The 21,875-nt window shown below is 39.1% G+C and overlaps 8 protein-coding genes across 8 annotated transcripts; 3 read left to right on the top strand and 5 right to left on the bottom strand.

Annotated features, from left to right (window-relative positions):
* Positions 1 to 375: 375 nt before the first annotated feature.
* On the bottom strand, positions 376 to 1,403 carry GCK72_008545 (uncharacterized protein; the record flags this gene model as incomplete). The annotated part of the gene is made up of 2 exons (XM_003093190.2): positions 376 to 1,276; positions 1,324 to 1,403. The coding sequence occupies 2 exons, from the start codon at positions 1,401 to 1,403 to the stop codon at positions 376 to 378; spliced, it is 981 nt and encodes a 326-aa protein (XP_003093238.2).
* Positions 1,404 to 2,510: 1,107 nt separating this feature from the next.
* Positions 2,511 to 3,530, bottom strand: GCK72_008546 (uncharacterized protein; the record flags this gene model as incomplete). The annotated part of the gene is made up of 2 exons (XM_003093208.2): positions 2,511 to 3,405; positions 3,451 to 3,530. 2 exons carry the CDS (start codon positions 3,528 to 3,530, stop codon positions 2,511 to 2,513), a joined length of 975 nt encoding a protein of 324 aa, XP_003093256.2.
* A 911-nt stretch (positions 3,531 to 4,441) lies between these two features.
* On the bottom strand, positions 4,442 to 5,538 carry GCK72_008547 (uncharacterized protein; the record flags this gene model as incomplete). Its single annotated transcript, XM_003093191.2, has 2 exons — positions 4,442 to 5,369; positions 5,459 to 5,538. 2 exons carry the CDS (start codon positions 5,536 to 5,538, stop codon positions 4,442 to 4,444), a joined length of 1,008 nt encoding a protein of 335 aa, XP_003093239.2.
* Positions 5,539 to 6,039: 501 nt separating this feature from the next.
* GCK72_008548 (uncharacterized protein) lies at positions 6,040 to 7,059 on the bottom strand (the record flags this gene model as incomplete). The annotated part of the gene is made up of 2 exons (XM_003093187.2): positions 6,040 to 6,931; positions 6,980 to 7,059. 2 exons carry the CDS (start codon positions 7,057 to 7,059, stop codon positions 6,040 to 6,042), a joined length of 972 nt encoding a protein of 323 aa, XP_003093235.2.
* A 1,142-nt stretch (positions 7,060 to 8,201) lies between these two features.
* GCK72_008549 (uncharacterized protein) lies at positions 8,202 to 9,268 on the top strand (the record flags this gene model as incomplete). The annotated part of the gene is made up of 2 exons (XM_053726882.1): positions 8,202 to 8,281; positions 8,371 to 9,268. 2 exons carry the CDS (start codon positions 8,202 to 8,204, stop codon positions 9,266 to 9,268), a joined length of 978 nt encoding a protein of 325 aa, XP_053586459.1.
* Positions 9,269 to 10,300: 1,032 nt separating this feature from the next.
* GCK72_008550 (uncharacterized protein) lies at positions 10,301 to 11,318 on the bottom strand (the record flags this gene model as incomplete). The annotated part of the gene is made up of 2 exons (XM_003093176.2): positions 10,301 to 11,192; positions 11,239 to 11,318. The coding sequence occupies 2 exons, from the start codon at positions 11,316 to 11,318 to the stop codon at positions 10,301 to 10,303; spliced, it is 972 nt and encodes a 323-aa protein (XP_003093224.2).
* A 423-nt stretch (positions 11,319 to 11,741) lies between these two features.
* GCK72_008551 (uncharacterized protein) lies at positions 11,742 to 12,808 on the top strand (the record flags this gene model as incomplete). Its single annotated transcript, XM_053726883.1, has 2 exons — positions 11,742 to 11,821; positions 11,911 to 12,808. The coding sequence occupies 2 exons, from the start codon at positions 11,742 to 11,744 to the stop codon at positions 12,806 to 12,808; spliced, it is 978 nt and encodes a 325-aa protein (XP_053586460.1).
* Positions 12,809 to 13,451: 643 nt separating this feature from the next.
* GCK72_008552 (uncharacterized protein) lies at positions 13,452 to 14,517 on the top strand (the record flags this gene model as incomplete). The annotated part of the gene is made up of 2 exons (XM_003093204.2): positions 13,452 to 13,531; positions 13,626 to 14,517. 2 exons carry the CDS (start codon positions 13,452 to 13,454, stop codon positions 14,515 to 14,517), a joined length of 972 nt encoding a protein of 323 aa, XP_003093252.2.
* Between the last annotated feature and the right edge of the window lie 7,358 nt (positions 14,518 to 21,875).

A 21,875-nucleotide genomic window follows, 5' to 3' on the forward strand; every position in this document is an offset into this window, starting at 1 on the left:
CGGTTCTGAGAAATGAGGGTGTCGTCATATTTTTTCTGACAGAAGAAGACTATTAGCACCAACGTTCATTCTGGGAAATGAGGCTGTCATATTATTGCCAGAAGGTTCTCAGTACTCATTCGTCAAATCAAATGGATAGAAAAGTTCTTCCGGCACTCTTCTATTAGTAAATATGTTGCGATGCTTCAGACACCCCCAAACTTTAGATCTTATCGAGGTACAGTGAGTGGAAACATTATTATCTAGAAGCATTTTGTTGGATTGTTTGTTCAAAAAACATTTATTTAAAGTTCTCTGTTTTTAGTTTATCAAAATAGTTTTAAAACATTGGCGAAATAGAAATAATAGTGGAGAATAGCTTGGAAAGCAAATGCTTTAGTACAGCACTATAAAACGGATAAAAATAACATTCTGGAATTCCTTGGTCGCAATCACTGCAGGTGTTCCGTCTTTCCGTCTGATCGCAACCATATAATAACTGACAATGCCGATGCTGTGATTTTGACAGATTTCTTGTTGCTTTTCTTTGCCCACATCAACACATTGAATTCCTTTCAGAAGCATTTCTCTGCTCACAAAATCAGTTTTATCGATTTTTAGAAACATGTATTGCAGTCTTGGATTGGACCCACGGATCCAATGTTTGACAAATCGGTTGAATTGTTTCTGAGATATTGGACGATAGAAGTTGACTTCTTCACTGTTGATCAATAACATGTCATCTAATGAGTATACATCACGGAATACAATTCCATTGTAGTTTTTAATGAAGATTTGTTGAATCTGACTAGTATCTTCAAATGGGTTTTTAAACAAATACAATTTGTTAGGAGTATTGAAACATTTCAAAACATTCCTGCTCGAATCGTTAGTCAGTAGGTGATTCGGAATGAGTGTCCTGATACTTCCAATTATTTCTTTCAACGACTCAATTTCAAATCTTTCGCAGCCTAGATCAAAATAAATGTTCAGTGGCTGATTGCAACATAACACTAACTGAATGTGATGCAACCAATCGCTGAGGTTGAATGGAGTTGATGATTGAATTGTTCTGTCCTCGTTATTAAAAGAAGCCGCAACTGGAAGACTAATGTCTACTGGTAGTACCTCATTTTGATTATTCGAATCATCGTAAAAGTTCAGAGTCAAATGAGATTTAGTAGTGTGCACAATTACACTAATTTTACTAAAAATGGCGATGGTAACATCATTTGCTTCTATGCTTAATGATGTCACAAGTCGTTTGATTTTCGAAGAGACAAGGGAAAAGATTAATCTGAAAAAATAAACTATTTTAGAAGATGCTCCAGCAAAAAAACTTACAGTTGATTAAGATTCATGTTTTTGAGCACGTGGACGATAGCATTTTCAGGAAGTCTAAGTAGTGGAAAAGTAGGTTCCATTCGAATGAATTATCGATTCTTGTGGACAACTGGGGCAGAGGGTTGGAGAGAATAAGTGACGGTGTAGGGCGGGAGGGAGGTATGTTAGGGGAATGAGGGTGTCGCTCTATTTGGTTTGCCAGAAGGTTCTCTAGAGTAATCTGTCGAAGTACACTGGGAATGTTGACAGAGCACATTTATGAATCCTTGAGGTGTGGTGTCCGGGAGAGAGGTATGCAAATGAAAATGTGGTATTGTATGGTTTCCCAGAAGGAGATTGTTCTTTTTGGAAAAGTTGGATGACCGTGGGGGACAATGTTGTTAGGGGCCATCTGTCACAAAATTAGCAGATAGGAAAGGAGTTGAGTTCTGGGAAATGAGGGTCTCGCTCTATTTGGTTTGCCAGAAGATTCTCAGGACTCGTCCGTTATACCGAGTAGAGAGAAAGGTTCTTGTCTGTGTAAATATGTAGAGAAGTTTCAAATACTTTACAAGGGAAGTCTTTGGAGACGCCACTTTCAAACGACCTATAAATTTGATTATAGGTATTTTCGACTACGGGGAGTCCATTTCTGCAGTCAAAACCTGCTAAATGTCTCTATGAGCCGAGTTATGAGCTCTTAAACTTTTCATATGGGCAAGCTTTTTCACATGGAATTCCAAATCGGACGTATATACGCCACTGCTCAGTTGAATTTGTGTTCCTCAGCGGTTTACCTGTGTTTGTAAGTTGCAAAAAAGAGAAAATCTAGCGTATACTACTTGTCGATTTAGAATTTCATGTGCAAAAGCTTATCTATACGAAAAGTTTAAAAGCTCATAACTCGGCTCACAGAGACATTTAGCAGGTTTTGACTGCAGAAATGGACTCCCCGTGGTCGAAAATACCTATGACCAAATTTATAGCTCGTTTGAAAGTGGCGTCTCCAAAGACTTCCCTTGTTAGAACTTTAGATCCAATCGAGGTGGTACTGTGCCTGGAAACAATGTTCTTTAGAAACATTTTGTTGGAGTGTTTATTCAAACAACATTTATTCAAATGTTACAGACGAAACAAATGTTACAGAAGAACGATGTTACAGACGAACGCAGAAAAATAGAAGTAAGTTTACAAAAAGTGGTAAGTTTTTAGTAAAAAACGATGAAACGGACACAAAGAACATTCAGGAAATCCTCGGCCGCAATCACTGCAGGTGTCCCATCTTTCCGTCTGATCGCAACCATATAATAACTTTTAATTCTGTATTTCCGACAGATTTCTTGTTGATCTTCTTCCGCAACATCAAAACAATCAATTCCTTTCAGAGGCTCTTCGCTGCTCACGGAATCAGTGTTATCGATTGATAGAAACATGTATTGTAGTCTTGGATTAGACCCACGGATCCAGTGTTTAAGGAATTGGTTGAACTGTTTCTGAGATATTGGTTTTGTGAATCTGACTTTTTCACTGTTGACCAATAACATGTCATCCAACGAGTATACACCAGGAAATGCGATCATTTTGTAGTTTTGAATAAATAATTTTTGAATTTCACAAACTTCGTCGAATGGGTTCCTTTCCAGAAATAATTCGTTGGGTGCATTGAAACATTTCAAAACTTCCTTTTTATAAACATCAGTTACTTGACCAGCTACAGAGAGAACATCGACATTTCCAATTGCATCTTTCAACGATTGAACTTCAAATCTTTCACAATATTGATAAAAGCCAAGGTCTAGTGGTTGACTGTAACAGAACACTAACTGAATGTGTTTCATCCAATCGCTGAAGTTAAATGGAGTGGTTGTCTGAATTCTTCTGCTTTGATATTTAAAATAATCAGTAATTGGAGGAGTAATGTCTGCGTAGAACAACTCATTCTTATCGTTCGGATCGTTATAGATACTCAGAGTAAAATGGGATTTCGTAGTGTACACATTTATTCTAATCCTACGAGAAATGCCGATGTGAACATCACGGGCTTTTATGCCAAATGATGTCACAAGGCTCTTGGTTTTTGATGAGACCAGGGAAATGATAAATCTAAAAGAAAATTTATTTTAGAAGAAACTGCAGCAAAGAACTTACAGTTGATCAAGATTCGTATTTTTGAGAACATTGAAAATAGCATTCTCGGGAAGACGTAGTAGAGGAAAAGTAGGTTCCATTTGAACAAATTATCGATTCTTGTGGTCAAATGAGTGTAGGCCGGGAGGAGGAGTGTTAGGGGGAGATGATGGTGTAGTTATATTTGGTTTGGCAGAAGGTTATCTGGACTACTCTGTCGAAGTACACAGGGAATGTTGACAGAGCAAATGGAAATTCCTTGCATTCCTTCACACATGTAGAGACTTTTCGAAACTAAATAAATGGGAGGTGAACACATTGGTTGGAAAGATATGTTCCAGTATTCTCTCACAGGGGTCCTCAATTTACCGCGCAAAAGTTTGTCGTGGCGCTGTTTTTTGAATTGTTTGAGTAAGTGTTTGAAACTTTCAAAAATGTGACACTTTGCAGTGAGTTGAATGGATTGATCACCTATGAAAGTAAGTCGCTTTTTCGACAAAAGTTTCGATAATTTTTCAGCCAAGTTTCATCCATTTCGCTCTAATGGTTCAGTAGTTAGATTTGATTGCATTTGGGCGGGTAATTCTGAACCACCATGTCCCGCGCGTCCCGCGCGTCCCAGATAGTCAGAAAACGGTTAAAAATGAACCTATGTATATTATTAAAATTTTGGAATCGCGTCCCCAGCTATGTATGTTCAGGCCCAGTGAAAGCTTGACTACTCTCCGACAAATATTGTCTGTTTTCCAAAATGATAGGAAAAAAGTTTGACGCCCGATTTTGAGCGCTACTTAGAACATTTTGTAGGGAAATTTATCAAATAATTATGTATGTATCAGTAGCTTTCCATTACAATGATATAAAAACAGAGATATAACAAAAGATTAGTGGAGAAAAAAAAGAAAATTATCATGTTCTGGAGTAGCCAACAACGGAATAGTTATAACTTAACAAATGCAGGGATTGTCGGAAAAAATGAGACAGGAATTATAAAACACACTTGCCGATATATTTAATGAACGGCGAAGACGCAGATATGAAGAATATTATTTTCGTACGTCTTGGTTGCAATCACTGCAGGTGTCCCGTCGTTTCGTCTGATCTCAACCATATGGTAACTGAGAGTTTGAAATTTATTTAAAATAAATTTATCGACAAGAAGTTTCCGACAGGTTTCTAGTCGCTCTTCTCCTGCCACATCAACACAATGAATTCCTTTCAAAAGCACTTCTCTGCTCACGGAATTAGGATCATCAATTGCTAGTTCTATGTATTGTAGTCTTGGATTCGAGCCACGGATCCAGTGTTTGAGGAATTGATTGCATTGTTTTTGAGTTGGTCGATGATGGAATTCAACTGATTCACTGTTGATCAATAGCATGTCATCTAAGGAGTAAACGCCATCAAATAAAATTCTTTTGTAGTTTCGAATGAAGATTTGTTGAATCTGACAAGCTTCTTCAAATGGGTTTCTGCCGAGATGCAATTTGCTTGAGACATTGAAACATTTCAAAACTTTTCTGATCGATTCGTCTGTCAATACGTCAATCGGAATTAGCGTATTAATATTTCCAATTGTTTCTTTCAACGACTCAATTCCAAATCTTTCGCAGCCTTGACAAAAAAAAACTTTCGGTGACTGATTGCAACAGAACACTGACTGAATATGATTCAACCAATCGCTGAAGTTGTATGGAGGGGATGCCAAAATTCTTGTGTCTTCATATCCAACATAAGCAGCAACTGGAAGAGTTATATCTACTGGTAATAACCCGTTCTGATCATTCAAATCTTTATATAAATACAGATTCAAATCTGATCTTTCATTTAACACATTCACCCTAATACTGTGCGAAATGATGATGTCAAAAACCCTTAGTTTTAATTCTAATGCTGACACAAGTTTCTTAGTTTTCGATGAGACAAGGGAGAATTCAAACCTGAAATGAAACATGATGTTTATGAAATGTCTTTTCAGTTTATTTGTACCCAGAAAGAAACCACATTCCCAAAATAGCAAATAACTCACAATTGTGTCAAAGGAAAGTTCTTGATCACTTCGATGATGACATTCTCGGAAAGTCGCAGTAGAGGAAAAGTAGATTCCATTCGAACTTGAATTATTGATTCTTGTGGTCGAATGGGCAGAGGTTTAGGGAAAATAGTCGAGTGTATACGCCGGGAGATGTTGAGGGTGTCGCTCTGTTTGGTTTGCCAGAATGTTCTCTGGAGTCAGCTGTCGAAGTGTTCTGGGAATGTTGACAGACCAAATGGATAAAATATTTCTTGTATTACTTCACACATGTAGAGACTTTTCGAAATTTTCATTACTACTGAGGCGTACAACGCCTAGAAAGATATGCTTCAATATTCTCTTATAACATTTTGTAAAAAAAATTTATTAAATAAACATAAATCAGTAGTTTTTCATGACCATAATATTAGAACAGAGATACAACGAAAAATTGGTGACTTAACATAATGGGATGGTGTATAATAGAACAATATCGTGGAATACACTTGTAAGATAATGAACACAATTTCGCAAATGCGGATCATAAGTAGAAAGAAATCCAATTGTGGAACAGACTCTTCAAACCAATGGGGGTTTCAGTACAAAACAATTAGATGAATATTGGGATAATTCCCATCATTCGTCGTCGCAATCACTGCTGGTGTGCCGTCTTTTCGTATGATCTTAACCATATAATCACTCGCAATTCTGTGTTTCCGACAAATTTCTAGTTGCTCTTCTTTTGCGACATCAACACACTGAATTCCTTTCAGAAGCATGTCTCTGCTCACGGACTCACTGTTCTCGATGTTTAGATCCATGCGTTGCAGTCTTGAATTAGATCCGCGGATCCAGTGTTTGAGGAATTGGTTGAACTGTATCAGTGATATTCGACGCCAGAATTTGACTTTTTCACTGTTGACCAATAACATGTCATCCAATGAGTATACATCACGATATCTGATCATTCCGAAATTTTGAATGAAGATTTGTTGAATTTGACAAGTATCTTCAAATGGGTTTCTATACAGATTTAATTGGTTCAAGTTTTCGAATGTATTCAAAATTCGTTTACTCTGAATATCAGTAATTTCGTCAGATATAGTTAGACAACTGACGTTCTTTATCGTATTTTTCAGCAATTCCAATTCAAATCGCTCACTACCTTGCCAGAAAGCTACACCTGGTGGTTCAGTACAACAGAATATAGTCCGAATGTGATCTAACCAATCGCTGAAATAGAACGGAGTTGATTGTTGAGTGATTTTGTATGGAAATATATAATTAGGACACATTGGACGAGTAATGTCTAATTCGGCATACTGATCGTTTGAATCATTGCGAAAACCAAAACCCCACAAGGATCTTGGTCCAAAGCGGACAGATAGACTAATGCCAGCATAAATTTCAACGAAAATGCGGGCTCTCACTCCCAATGATGTGACAAGGTTTTTGGCTTTTGTTGAGACCAGGGAGAAGATTAACAACCTGAAAAGGTAAGAAGGGTTTTACAAAGCGCTGCAAACAGGAACTTACTGTTCAGCGTGATCCGTGCTTCGGAGCACTTCGATGATAACATTTTCGGGTAGTCGAAATAGAGGAAAAGTAGGTTCCATTAGACCGTAAATTATCGATTTTTAAGGACGAATGAGTAGAGGGTCGGAGAGAACAGTCGACGGTGAAGGTCTGCGGGAGGAATATAAGGGAAAATAAGATTGTCGTTCTATTTGGTTTCCCAGAAGGTTTTCTAGAATCTTCTGCCATAGGTTTCCTTCTGACAAAAGCTTTGGTTCTCAGCCCATTATGAAGAAGAGGGGATAAGAATCATGACTATCTGCTCAAACATTCAAATGCCCAGTTGATGAGTAATTGAATGCGACGTCACACATTGGATAATTAGATATCATAATTGGGCACATCTCGTAGACAAACCTCCACATGGGTCTGTCTATTTTAGTTCAAGTTTCACAACTACGAACGGTCGCGAAACTAAATTTGAATAGTATTTAAGACATGAAAAAACGAACTTGATACCAAACTTATCGAATTTCGGCTCGGCCCGGCTTCAAGAAAAAGTACCTATTTTTTGACCTGATTTTTTGAATTTTTCGAAGATTTTACATCAAAAAAATCCAATTTTAGGATGCATAACTTGCTTTTGATTGAATCCTGAAGTATAGTCAAAAATTCGACATTTTTGGAAAAAAATCAAAAAATTTTGAAAAAAAATGCAAAATTTCGTTCAAAATATAGTTGAAACTTTTTTTTTGAATTTCAAACCCCGGGTCGACGGGCCGGGCTCTGGGCCGGGCCGAGAAAAATTCCAATATCGACCCGGCCCGTGACAAGTTTGCTTGATACCAATTTTTTCCCAAATCTTTTGGATCTGTGCAAAAAATGTTCTGTATCATCAGACTTCCGGATAATAAAACTGGTACGAATGAGAACCGTTAAGTCTAGGTCGGATGGCTTAAGTATGATGTTTAACCCTCGTCTAGTCGATTTCAAATAATATGGCAACTTCCCAAAATGTACAAATCACCCTGTGGGACAGTGCTGTGAGACAGATGGCCATTAACATCTCAGCCCCCACACTGCAAAGCGAGTTTTCCAGAAAGAACGTTGGTTCTATTAGTCTCCTTCTGGCAAACCAAATAAACCCTCATTTCCCATAACATACCTCCCTCCCGGCCTACACCGTCTACACACAACAACCCTCTGTCTCATTCGTCCACAAGAATCGATAATTCGAGTTCGAATGAAACCTACTTTTCCTCTACTACGACTACCCGACAATGTCATCATCAAAGTTCTCGAAAATCTGCGTTTGAGACAATTGTGAGTTTATCACATGCCATGGGATGGGCTTCATTACAGAGTCTTAAAAATTTGAAACGAAATCGCAGTAGTAAACGTCATTATTTCAGATTCTTTATCTCTCTTCTCTCAACGAATGTTAAAAATCATGTGACATCATTGGGATTGAGAGTTGATTGTGTTAACATCTTCATTTCTCGAATGATTCGTCTTGTTGTGTTCATTGGAAGAACCTACTTTCATTTTATCATTTACAATGATTCGAATGATCAAAATGCTGGGGCACTACCCGCAGACATTACTCTTCCAGTTGCTCCTGGTTATCTTAGAAATCAAGACCCAATAATTCAATTAACAACTCCACTATTCAATTTCAGCAAGTGGTTGAACCATATTCGTACAGTATTCTGTTATAATAAGCCACCAAACCTTATTTTTGATCAAGGCTGTGAGAGATTTGAACTTCGATCGTTGAAAGCTTCAATTAGAAATGTCGATTTGCTTGTTGTGTTTATCCAATCCCCTGATATTCAATACAAGAACATTTTGAAATTTTTCAATGCGCCCAACAAGATGTATCTGCAGACAAATCCATTCGAAGATACTTGTCAGATTCAACAAATCTTCATTCAAAACTTCCAAAGCCTCGCATTTCATGATGTATACTCACTAGATGACATGTTATTGATCAACAGTGAAAAAGTTGAGTTCTCCCGTCCAATATCTCAGAAACAGTTCAACCAATTCCTCAAACACTGGATCCGTGGATCTAATCCAAGACTGCAACGCATTTCATTAAAAATCAATCTGACTGATTTTGCCCGTGGAGAAGTTTATTTGAAAGGAATCAAGTGCATGGAAATGAGTGAAGAGGCAAAAAATGAAATCTGTCACAACCACAGACTATCAAATGTCAATATGGTACAAATCAGACGAAATGATGGGACAACTGCAGTTATTGCGACCAAAAATCTAGATGGTCGTCTTAGTATGTTTATAATTCCTTAGCACTGAAAACCCCCTCGGCTTTAAGAGTCTGCTCCACCTTTGGCTGCTTCTTACATTCCTGAATTTCCAAAGTATTTTCATAATCTTGTTCTTTATTACAATATCTCTGTTTTCACTTATTTCTGCACCTAATTTACTGCTTCTCCTTAATCTCAAACTGTTTTGTGTCTTTTAAAATTGAAAATTTCTATTAAATGTTGTTTGAATAAGTTATTTGGCAACATACCGTATAGTTCAGAATAATTAGGGTAGATGTGGTACCAGCAGACTTGTCAAAAATCGGGCCGGGCCGGGCCGAAATTTCAAATTTCTACAGTAGCCGGAATTTCCCAACCCTGGGGGGTTGCGAAGGACAGGCCGGGAGGGAGTCGAGTTCTGGGTTCAATCTGATGACGCCGTTCTATTTGGATTGCCAGAAGGTCTTGATTGTAAAGACTCGTACACCGGGAATGTTGACAGTGCAAATGGATTGATGGTGCCTTGAGATGTAAATCCTTACAATTAGAACCTTTTCCCAACCTACACCGTTGCCTATTTTCGTCTATGGGAATAATTTATTCGAGTACTCCGCTTATTTGTGACCAGAAACAAGATTGACGATTGTCTCAAAAAAAATTTATTGATAACTTTGATGACGGCATTATCGGGTAGTCGGAAAAAAGGAAAAGTCAAATGAATTATCGGTTCTAGTGGGCAACTGGGCTGAGAATTGGAGAGCATAGTAGAAAATGCAAACGTAGGTATCTTCTGGGAAATGAGGCAATCGTTCTATTCGATACTGTGCCTTCAGACTTCCGGATAAGAAATGCCCCCTTCTCTGCAACAATACACCAAAAGTTAGGCACATTTATTAGATATACGACAAATATTCATAAACAATTTATGAAGTTATGTGTATTTTATGAGTAACAAAATGAATTCGAATTTGAGGTAGGTTGAAAATAGACGGAGTATAAAAGTTTTAGTTATTGGTCATGAAGAATTGGAAAAGACAGTGAAAAATAATTGATGAATTGCACTTTTAAATTCAATTTAGTGCAACACAATGAAACGAACATAGTGCATATCTACTGATTTTTCGCTCGCAACCACTGCAGCTGTCCCGTCGTTCCGTTTTATTTGAATCATATGGAGAAAATCTGACAGGTTGTGTTTTCGACGGATTTCCCTTTTTGCAGCTTTGCTCATCCTCATGCATCTGATTCCTTTTAAATACACTTCTCCGTCGACAAGACCAGTGATTAACAGAGACATGCGTCGCAGTCTTGGATTCGATCCACGGATCCAGTGTTTGAGGAATTGGTTGAACTGCTTCTGAGTTGCAGAACGATAAAATTTGACTTTTTCACTATTGATCAGTAACATGTCATCCAGTGAGTATTCGTCAACAAATCTGAGAATTTCGCAGTTTGAAATTAAGATTTGTTGAATCTGACAAGTATCTTCAAATGGGTTCCTATTCAGAAACAATTCACTTGAGGAATCGAAACATTTCAAAATTTTCCTGCTCGAATCGTCAGTCGGTACAGTCAGAAATAGCGTATTGATATTTCCAAGAGCATTTTTCAGCGATTGAACTTCAAATCGCTCACAGCCTTGACAAAAGTACACATTCAGTGGTTTGGTATAAGAGAATATTGTCCGAATGTGATTCAACCAATTGTTGAAACTTAATAATGGAGCTGATGTTTGAATTCTTGTGTATTGATATTGAAAAGTAGCAGCAACTGGGATATTGATATCTACGAGTGATAACTCATTCTGATCATTCGAATCGTCATAAAAATTCAGAGACGAATAGGATTTCGTAGAGTGCACGTTTATACTAATTTTACGGTTAATGCCGATGTCAATATCACGGGCTTCTATGCCTAATGACGTCACAAGTTGTTTGGTTTTTGATGAGACTAGGGAGAAAATCAATCTGAAAAAACAAATGATTTTAGAAAAAACTGCAGCCAGCTACTTACAGTTGAGTGAAATCTATGCCTTCGAGCACGTGGACGATGACATTCTTGGGGAGTTTTAGTATTGGAAAAGTAGGTTCCATTCAAATGAATTATCGATTCTTGTGGGCCGGGAGGGAGTTACGTTCCGATAAATGAGGCTGTCGTTCTTTTTGATTTCCCAGAAGGAGATTATTTACGTTGTTTTTGGGAATTTTGTATGGTGGGGAACGGGGTTGTTGAGGGTAGGTAGGGAGGCCTATTTGGTTTGCCAGAAGGTTTGGATTGTGAGGATTCGTACACGGAGAATGTTGACAGAGCAACTGAATAGATGGGTCCTTTAGGTGTGAATCCTTACAATTAGAACCAACAAATTTCCCGCGAAGAACGTTGATTTGAATAGTCTCCTTCTGGGAAATCAAACAGAACGACACTCTCATTTCCGAGTGCATTTCTCAGCCTACTCCGTTGACTATTCTCCCATATCCTCTGCCCATTCTTCCATAAGAATCGATAACTCGTTTCAAATGGAACTTACCTTTCCACTACTACGACTACCCGAGAATGTCATCATCAAAGTTCTCAAAAACCTGTGGTTGAGTCAATTGTGAGTTTATGAATATAATGGGATGGGTTTCTTTGGGTTTTTGAAATTTGAAACATATTTGTAATAGTAAACGTCATGTTTCATTTCAGGTTCAAATTCTCTCTGGTCTCATCGGAAACTAAGAATCTTGTGACATCATTGGGATTAAAAGCAAGTGATGTTGACATCATCATTTCGCGCAGTATTAGAGTAGCTGTGTACGTTGGGGAAAACCTAAAAAACCATTTGACTCTGGATTTCTATAAGGATTCAAATGATCAGAATGCGGTCGCAGATATATCTCTTTCAGTTGATGCTCCTTTTGATTATGAAGGGACAAGAATTCAAACATCGATTCTATTCAACTTCAGCAATTGGTTGAAACATATTCAGTCTTTGTTCTGTCTTAATCAGCCACGAAATGTTTTCTTTTATCAAGGCTGTGAGCGATTCCAACTTCAATCGTTGAAAGATGCAATTGGAAATGTCAACTTTCTATCGTTGTTTAATCAAATCAACGTTCTGAGCAGGGAAGTTTTGAAACATTTCAATACTCCCAGCAGATTGTTTCTATGGATGAATCCATTCGAAGAAGCGTGTCAGATTCAACAAGTTTTCCTTCAAAACTTCGAAACCATCGCATTTCGTAACTTCTTTTCGTTGGATGATATGCTACTGGCCAATAGTGTAAGAGTCGATCTCTGCCATCCAATATCTCAGAAACAGTTCAACCAATTCGTCAAACACTGGATCCGTGGGTCAAATCCAAGACTGCAATGCATGTCTCTATCAATCGATAAAACTGATTTTGCCAGTGGAGTAGTGTATTTAAAAGGAATCAGATGCATGGAAATGAGTGAAGATGCGAAAAAAGAAATCCGTGAAAAACACAAACTGCCAGTTAATGTTGATATGATACAGATTAGACGGAATGATGGGACACCTGCAGTGATTGTGTCCAAAGATCTAGATGATCGTATTCATATTCATCTAATTGTTTTACACTGAATACCCCTTTGACTTTAAAAGTCCTCTCCACAATTTGGTTCCTTTCTTCTTATGCCCCCGCATTTTTGAAGCTGTGCTCATTATTTTGTTCCCTATTTTCGAATCTTCTGCTTTCAGACTTTTCTCCACCAATTTTACTGCTTCTCCTTATTTTGAGCTGTTTTGTATCTTTTGAAACTGAGAATTGCTAATAAATATTGATTGTATAAATTGTTTGACAAAACTTTTAAAGAGAATAATGACACATATCGCTTCAATTGTTGTACTGTTACAGGGTGAAAACTCAAAGTTTTCATCCTCTATTATAAATTAATGATGTTACAAATTTGAAATATTCATTTTCCAAAAACTGAATTTGAGATGGCGTACAGTATAGGAGACACTATCCAGAAGCTGATAAACCACTATTATTCTGTATCATCATGAAATTTTAAAACGTTCTATATAAACAAATTCTGCGAAGACTCATCCATCAATTTGGTCTGTCAACATTCCCAGTGCCCTTCGACAGATGAGTCCAAAGAACTTTCTGGCAAACCAAATAGAGCGGCACCCTCCCAGTACATCTCCCGCCCTATACACTCGCATATTCTCTCCAAACCTCTCCCCCATTTGTCCACAAGAATCAATTAATCGAATTCAAATGGAACCTACTTTTCAACTACTTCGATTACCCGAGAATGTCATTATCGGAGTGATCAAGAACTTTCCTTTGAATCAATTGTGAGCTTATGAATATTGTTGGGGTGTGGCTTGTTTCTGGGTCCAAATAAACTCAAACGACATATACTGTGACAAACGTTATGTTTCATTTCAGATTTGAATTCTCCTTCGTTTCGTCGAAAACTAAGAATCTGGTGTCATCATTAGAATTAGAAGCAAGTCATGTTAACATCCTCATTTTGCGCGTTATTAGGGTAGTTGTGTACATTGGAGAAAACTATTTGGATCTGTATTTCTATACCGATTTGAGCAATCAGAACGCGGTCGCAGATATAACTCTTCCAGTTGCTGCTCATTTCAATTTTCAAGGCACAAGAATTCAATCATCAATTTTATTCAATTTCAGCAATTGGTTGAATCACATTCAGTCAGTGTTTTGTTTTACTAAGCCACTAAATACATTTTTTTATCAAGGCTGTGAGCGATTCCAAGTTCAATCGTTGAAGGATGCAATTGGAAATGTCAACGTTCTCTCTGTGTCTAATCTATTGGCCAACGTTCTGAGCAGGGAAGTTTTGAAACATTTCAATACTCCCAACGTATTATTTCTGGACGATAATCCATTTGAAGATACTTGTCAGATTCAACAAATCTTCATTCAAAACTTCGAAACTATCTCATCTCGTAACTTCTTTTCGTTGGATGATATGTTACTGGTCAATAGTGTAAGAGCCGATCTCTGCCATCCAATATCCCAGAAACAATTCAATCAATTCTTCAAACACTGGATCCGTGGATCTAATCCAAGACTACAAGACATGTTTCTAACAATCGACAAAACCGATTTTGCCAGTGGAGTAGTGTATTTGAATGGGATTCAGTTCATGGAAATGAGCGAAGATGCGAAAAAAGAAATCCGTCGAAAGCACAGGCTGATAGTTAATGGCGATATGATTCAGATCAGACGGAAGGATGGGACACCTGCAGTGATTGGTACCGAAGATTCAGTAGATATTCTCTATGTTCATTTAATTGTGTTGTACTAAAACTAAATCCGTATTATTGCTTTGTACCGAAAACCTACCGCTCTTTTTCTACGCCCCCTCTGTACATTTATTTTACAAGCTATTTCTTTACTATGATTTTTGTGTTGCCTGCGTTTTATAATTGTTTTGATACATTTCACAGGATACTCTCAATATCTTCTTCTCTACTTTCTTTATTTTCTACCTACCTTAACATTCCAATACATACAATTTGTCTTGCATTTTCTGTTACAACATAACTCCATGAATTGTTTTTCAACATTTGACAACTGGGCAGAGGGTTAGAGAGAATAGGCGTCGGTGTGGGCCGGGAGGGAGTTACACTCTGGGGAATGAGGCTAGCGATCTATTTGATTTCCCAGAAGGAAACTATTAGGACCAACGTTCTTCTTTAGAAATTAGGATGGCAGTGCGGGTGCGGGGTTGTAGTGGGCAGGTCGGGAGGCCTATTTGGTTTGCCAGAAGGTCTGGATTGTGAGGATTCGTACTCGGGGAATGTTGACAGAGCAAATGAATAGATGGGTCCTTTAGGTGTGAATCCTTACATTTAGAACCAACAAGTTTCTCGCGAAGAACGTTGATTTGAATAGTCTCCTTCTGGGAAATCAAACAGAACGACACTCTCATTTCCGAGTACATTTCTCAGCCTACTCCGTTGACTATTCTCCCATATCCTCTGCCCATTCTTCCATAAGAATCGATAACATCGTTTCGAATGAAACTTACCTTTCCACTACTACGACTACCCGAGAATGTCATCATCAAAGTTCTCAAAAACCTGTGGTTGAGTCAATTGTGAGTTTATGAATATAATGGGATGGGTTTCTTTGGGTCTTTGAAATTTGAAACACATTTGTAATAGTAAACGTCATGTTTCATTTCAGGTTTGAATTCTCTCTTATCTCAACGAAAACTTTGAATCTTGTGACATCATTGGGATTAAAAGCAAGTAATGTTGACATCCTTATTTCGCGCAGTATTAGGGTAGCTGTGTACGTTGGAGAAAACCTAAAAAAACCATTTGACTCTGGATTTCTATAAAGATTCAAATGATCAGAATGCGGTCGCAGATATATCTCTTTCAGTTGATGCTCCTTTTGATTATGAAGGGACAAGAATTCAAACATCGATTCTATTCAACTTCAGCAATTGGTTGAAACATATTCAATCTTTGTTCGGTCTCAATCAGCCACGAAATGTTTTCTTTTATCAAGGCTGTGAGCGATTCCAACTTCAATCGTTGAAAGATGCAATTGGAAATGTCAACTTTCTATCGTTGTTTAATCAAATCAACGTTCTGAGCAGGGAAGTTTTGAAACATTTCAATACTCCCAGCAGATTGTTTCTATGGATGAATCCATTCGAAGAAGCGTGTCAGATTCAACAAGTTTTCCTTCAAAACTTCGAAACTATCTTATTTCGTAACTTCTTTTCGTTGGATGATATGCTACTGGCCAATAGTGTAAGAGTCGATCTCTGGCATCCAATATCTCAGAAACAGTTCAACCAATTCGTCAAACACTGGATCCGTGGGTCAAATCCAAGACTGCAATGCATGTATCTATCAATCGATAAAACCGATTTTGCCAGTGGAGTAGTGTATTTAAAAGGAATCAGATGCATGGAAAATAGTGAAGATGCGAAAAAAGAAATCCGTCGAAAGCACAGGCTGACAGTTAATGCTGATATGATCCAGATCAGACGGAAAGACGGGAAAAATGCAGTGGTTGGTACCGAAGATTCACAGGATACTCTCCTTATTCGTTTTGTTGTATTGTGGTAAAACCAAACAGAATTTAAAAGTGCAATCCATTAATTATTTGTCACTGTCTTTTCCATATCTTCCTGACCAAAAACTATATCTTCTCTATGTCCTCTATTTTCAACTTTCCTCAACATTCGAGTACATGTTGTAATTCATTTTCTGTTACTCATTCAAAATAAATCCATAAATTGTTTTTCAACTTTTGTTGTAAATAACCCCAGTGTACGAATTCTCATCAAAACCTTCTGCCAAACCAAATAGTCCTCTCTCCTGACCTGCCCTTAACACCCCTGTGTTCCACAATGCCAAATTTCCCAGAAAGAACTTTTACCTTCTGGGAAACCAAATAGATCGCTAGCCTCATTTCCCCTATATGGTGGCACCAAATAGACTCATTTCCCAAAAGTCACCTCCTTTCCGATCTGATAATAGTGTGACAGCCAACGGTCTATGCTCCAGGGGGTACAATGCTCAAGGGGACAAAGGGGACATTTACTCTTGGGGGTACATAGTTGATGCTCAAAGGGACAAAGTCTCAGAGGGACACATGCTCAAAGGGACACTAAGTTGTTGGATTTGAGGGGGCCCCAAGTTATACTCAAGGGGACAATGAAAAATTCTCAAGGGGACAACAGTTTATACTCAAGGGGACAACAGTTTATACTCAATGGGACAACAGTTTATACTCAATGGGACAACAGTTTATACTCAAGGGGACAACAGTTTATACTCAAGGGGACAACAGTTTGTAGTCAAATAGATAATGAGAATGCTGGAAGAGAGAGAAAAGAACTTACTAGAATAGTTATTATTTATCGATGAGGAAACACTAGCATCTCTTTTCAATCATTGAGAGATGTCTCATTACGTCTATTGTTTGACATGAGAGTGGAGAATGAGATGACTTTAGTGTCACAATTATTTGTCGAAATAATCGATTTCGAACTATTCATTATTGTTTTTACGTTTTTCTTTTCAAATTATTATCTAATAACAATTCATTATAATGAGATTTTGCTGATTTGTTGAACAATGCGATATGTGAGCTGCGGAAGTATCGAAATGAAGCAATGGAGTAAACTGTCTGACGTTTTTCTAACTTTTAGTTTATCTGAGTGAATACTCAATTCAACTGAAAACAAGCAGAAATTATAACTGTCCTCGTCTATCATGAAGACTTTAAACGTACTGGCACACAAGCATTACATTTTTCTACCAAACTCTATTGAATACAAATGCTGAAAACTCCCGAAAGTGACTATCACACAATCGAGAGTTTTTGGGTTGGTAAGGAAAAACAAAACGTTTCCTGAAGCGATCTGTAAAATTATGAGAAGCAATAAAGATTATTATAGAAATATGAGATTAACAATAGATTTAAAATTTACTAGATAGTTTATTTAGAATTACATAAACCGACAGTTCTGGACAAAAACTATTGTCCGAAAAAATTAAACCAAATCTAAGAGACCGATTGAATCAGTGGTGAGTTGGAGCAGCGATGACCTTGTATAATATTTTCTCACTTCCTTGACGACTTGCGGCGAAATAATAAACAGTCAATCTAATAACTATTTATTACAGAAGAAAGAATATCAAAGTAAATATATATGGGCGAAATAATACGATGGGGGAGAATTTGGAGAGTAAAGGTCTCTCTTGTTGCAAGTGCCCCCTGTCCCCTCGGACAGGCTTCTGCCCGAGGGACTCTGAGACGCAGACATAAGAAACAATAACAGGGGGCGGGGACTCCTAGTTAAACAAGGGTATGATAATTTACTAGGATAGGAGATATCATACACTCCCGGCAGACAAGTGAATTGGAGGAAAAGAGGGTTAAATTAGTTTCCATTATTATTTGTCGTGGGAGTTGAGGTGATTGTTGAAGCGAGTCCATTGGTGGAGAATTATGAATAGCGGATCGATCCGGATGGCGTGGAGAAGTGAATGATGGAGCGATCCAATTGAAGTGGAGAATTGAATGGTGTGATTGTGGAGCGATCCAAGTTGAGATGCGATCCGAGTGATGTCGTTGATGATGAAGATATGGGAATGGTGGTGCGATCTGGAGGAGTAGAGATGTTGGTGTGGAGCGATCCTAATCGATGATTGTTTGTGGTAAAGAGCAGAGTGCCGAATGATGGTTTGTTGTCTCGCAGTAATAGCACGTTCTTTCTTTACATCCACACGGCTCTTTCGTCTTCACCAGAAGACAATGTTCACAGAGGCGATCTCTCTTTACGATTTCCTTGCGATCCGCGATTGACGGGTGTTGTGGGCACTGATTGCTGAAGTGCCCTCCACCACAAAAGGAGCACTTCATATTTGGCTTATCTTCACCGAAGCTGGTGATTCTTCTGATCTTCCGTTGGCGTTTGATCTCATTCGTTTTGATCTCCCGGGACGGTGCTGGTCTTTTTGTAGGCTTGCTCACGACGCTTTGGAGCGTATGCTTGTGCTCCATTGGGTCTGCCGTGCGATCCTTGAGATCTTTCTCTTGGCGTTGAGTCGTCTTGATCGCTTTCTCGGTCCTAGGATCCTTTTCCACTTGGGGAACTTCCCCGCCCTGAGTTCTTGCGAGGAACTGAGCATGGGATTCGTCGGGTTTTTTCCCCGTGCGGTGGAATTCGAAGGTGGCGTTCCGAGTCCACTTCTCCACGAGTTTGAGCACGTCGTTCTTGAAGCCTATCATGGCTTCAATGTCGCCGATGACCGCGTTGGTCATGTTGACTTGCTTCTCCAACTCGTCGGCTTCTTTGTTCAGTTCCTCAGCTCGTTTGACTGTCAAATTTTCTATCTTTTTCATTTTTGACGTATCCAAGTGGGTCACATATTTTTGATGTGCCAACTTTTCCTCCTCTTTTGCGGATTCCAAGTCCTTCTGGAATTCTGCGACTTCTTCTTTCAGTTGGGCTATGAACTGCTCCATCTCATCCAGAGTGGATTTTGTGGGGTCGATACCCCATTTGGGAGCGAGATGGATTTCGATTTCCTTTTCTTTGTCCGCGGCTTTCTCGTTCTCGATTTTCTCGAGGATTTTGGCATGCTTCTTGATGGTAGAAGCTGCCCGGAGAATTTCTTGGATGTCCATTGCTGAAAACAATTTGAATTGTTTAACTATCTTGGACGGGACACATAGAGTTGCCGATGTCACGACCCTCAAACAAGTTGTTTGTCCGTCTTTTGACGGGATGGTCGGCATCGGCGCAGGACAAAAAAATAGACCATGCGACATAGAATAAGCGGAATGGCGAAAAAGAAAAGCGTCCATTTGGCAGTCTTCTTGAATCCAATCAGAAAAACTGAAAGAACGAGCGTTCCTGTAGTGGCGACAATCACTGCAACCGTGATGATGATGGCCATCATGGATTTCATGAACTGCAGGTACCACTGGGCGATATGGCTCAAATCTGGCCAGGCGATTTCGTTCATCAATGTTGTTTTTCCTTCAATGATTCTGTAGATAGAAGTCCACATGGATCCAGTGAATTTCAGCGTTCCTGTGATCTTGAAGTACTCAGTGTATCTTCCTCCACAGTTGATTGAGCACACTTTTCTGAATCCGGCATATTGAGCAAAGAATGTGATGTTTGTGGATTTTCCATTGGGCGAGCATGGTACGGTAAACATGTCTTTGTCGCAGACAATGTTTCCAATGACTTCTTTCATAGAAGAGGTGCACTTGATCTCCGCTTGTCCTCCAGATGCACAATTGTAACATCCTTGGATTTGTTTTGCTTTGATGTAGCATTTGTCGGATGAAATCAGGATAGAGGTAGTGACATTGTCTTCCAATGTGAGCACTAGTCCGATGGTCACCTCGTCGTTGATGGTGGCTACCACCGACTCATTTTCAGCTTTCAGGGTCCAATGTCCTTCTCTGAGTGGGAGGCGTTTCTGGATGGTGTTGAACTGAGTTTCCAGATCGTCCTCTTCGCATGTGCAAACCATGGAATCTTCGGCTGGCTCACAAGTGCATCTTTCGTTGAGTTGGCACGTCTCGTCCCCTTCTTTTCTTTTGCATTGGATGCTTGGCAAACGATATGGTTGCCACAAGGCGACTTGTGACTTGTCGTTTCTGATTAACCAGTTTTCCAGAATTGGCGATACTGGTTTGTTAATCCAAGCGGCGGTGACACTGATGTCTTGAAGCGATCCAGGAAAACTGACTGGCAATGTCATGGTTTCTGTTTTTTGATGGCGATCGCCATTCAATCTTGTTACCGACATTTCGATGACCAGTCTTTCTCTCCATTCGGCACATTGAAAGATCTCGAGCGTTCCGTTGTTCTTTTCTTTTCCGTAGATTCTGTAGAAGAGACATCCTGGAGACGGAAAGAAACATGAACAACCTAGTCCTCCACAGCTTTCGGTACAGTATGTGTTCCCAATGTGATTGTTGGCTTCACCGAGTTCTGGTACCATTGAATTCTGTGTGATGTTGAGGCACTTGTCTGCTACACATGATCCTGTATGGGCGCAGCGTTTAGCACTCCATACATGAATTTGAGCGTCCTTTGTGAAGGTGATTGTGTTTTTCAGGCATTCCATTCTGATCTCGAGAAATCTGATTCTGATTTCTTTTGTGGTCATTCCATTCTGCTCGATCCGGAGACATGCTTCCTTGTTGAAAGATCCAATGGTCAGATGCTCTTGGGTTACCAATTTGCATGTTTTTGGTTCTTCTTTGGTGCAAATCTTTTCTCCTTGAGACAGAAGATTAACTTCCTGACAGGCGTTGCTCGAGTGGATCATTGAGGAGAACATCAGGATAGCCACCATTATTTCCCAATTGATTTTTCCGCGTCGGGAAGATTTGCGAGGAATGAATCCACGGCACTTCGAGATGATCATTTGGAGCAATTTGTAGATCATGATCAGTGGTGCTCCCATGGATATTTTCACCTTGAATATGCAGTACACTATCATCGCAATGATATAGAGGATGACTGCAAATCCAGCGAGAGCCATGTACGGATGACACTCCGGATTGAGGACATTTGTTGTGCAGATCACACAGTCGATGCTGTCACATGTAGAAACAGCATGGCAATTCAGTTCATATACTGTGACCGCGTTGGCCATCAGTATTTTTGCAGTTGCATGGTGATCCGTAATTTTCAGAGCAGGTGGGATCCAAACATCTGCGTAGTTGCTGTTCCAGGTCATTCGAGGTCTTGATGTGCAATAGTTCTGTACGCACATTTCGAAGCTTTCATATTCCACATTGACACGAATCCCAGTTGGCGTGCATTCTAACGGCGAGATAGCCATCGTTGGTCCAATGATGATTGACAGAATCACCATAATCATGAACTTTGACCATGGGAAGTTCACCAATGTAGAGATTGCAGAAGCGACTTGAAAGCGATCTTCGTGTTGGTCTTCGTTGTAGTTGACTCTTTTCTGCTTTCTCAAGTTATACCTCTTGACCATGTCCTTTGTTTGGACTTCAGGAGCATCTGGAACTTGCTCTTCTTGAAGAGAAACCCCGTTGGTTTCGTTCTTCCGTTGGGTGTCTTCACCATCAAGCTCCAATGGGACAACCAAATTGATGGGGCGTTTGATGATGTTTCCTTTGCTGGTTCTCAAG

The sequence above is a fragment of the Caenorhabditis remanei genome, chromosome III (assembly GCF_010183535.1).
Source record: "Caenorhabditis remanei strain PX506 chromosome III, whole genome shotgun sequence".
Lineage (NCBI taxonomy): Eukaryota > Metazoa > Nematoda > Chromadorea > Rhabditida > Rhabditidae > Caenorhabditis > Caenorhabditis remanei.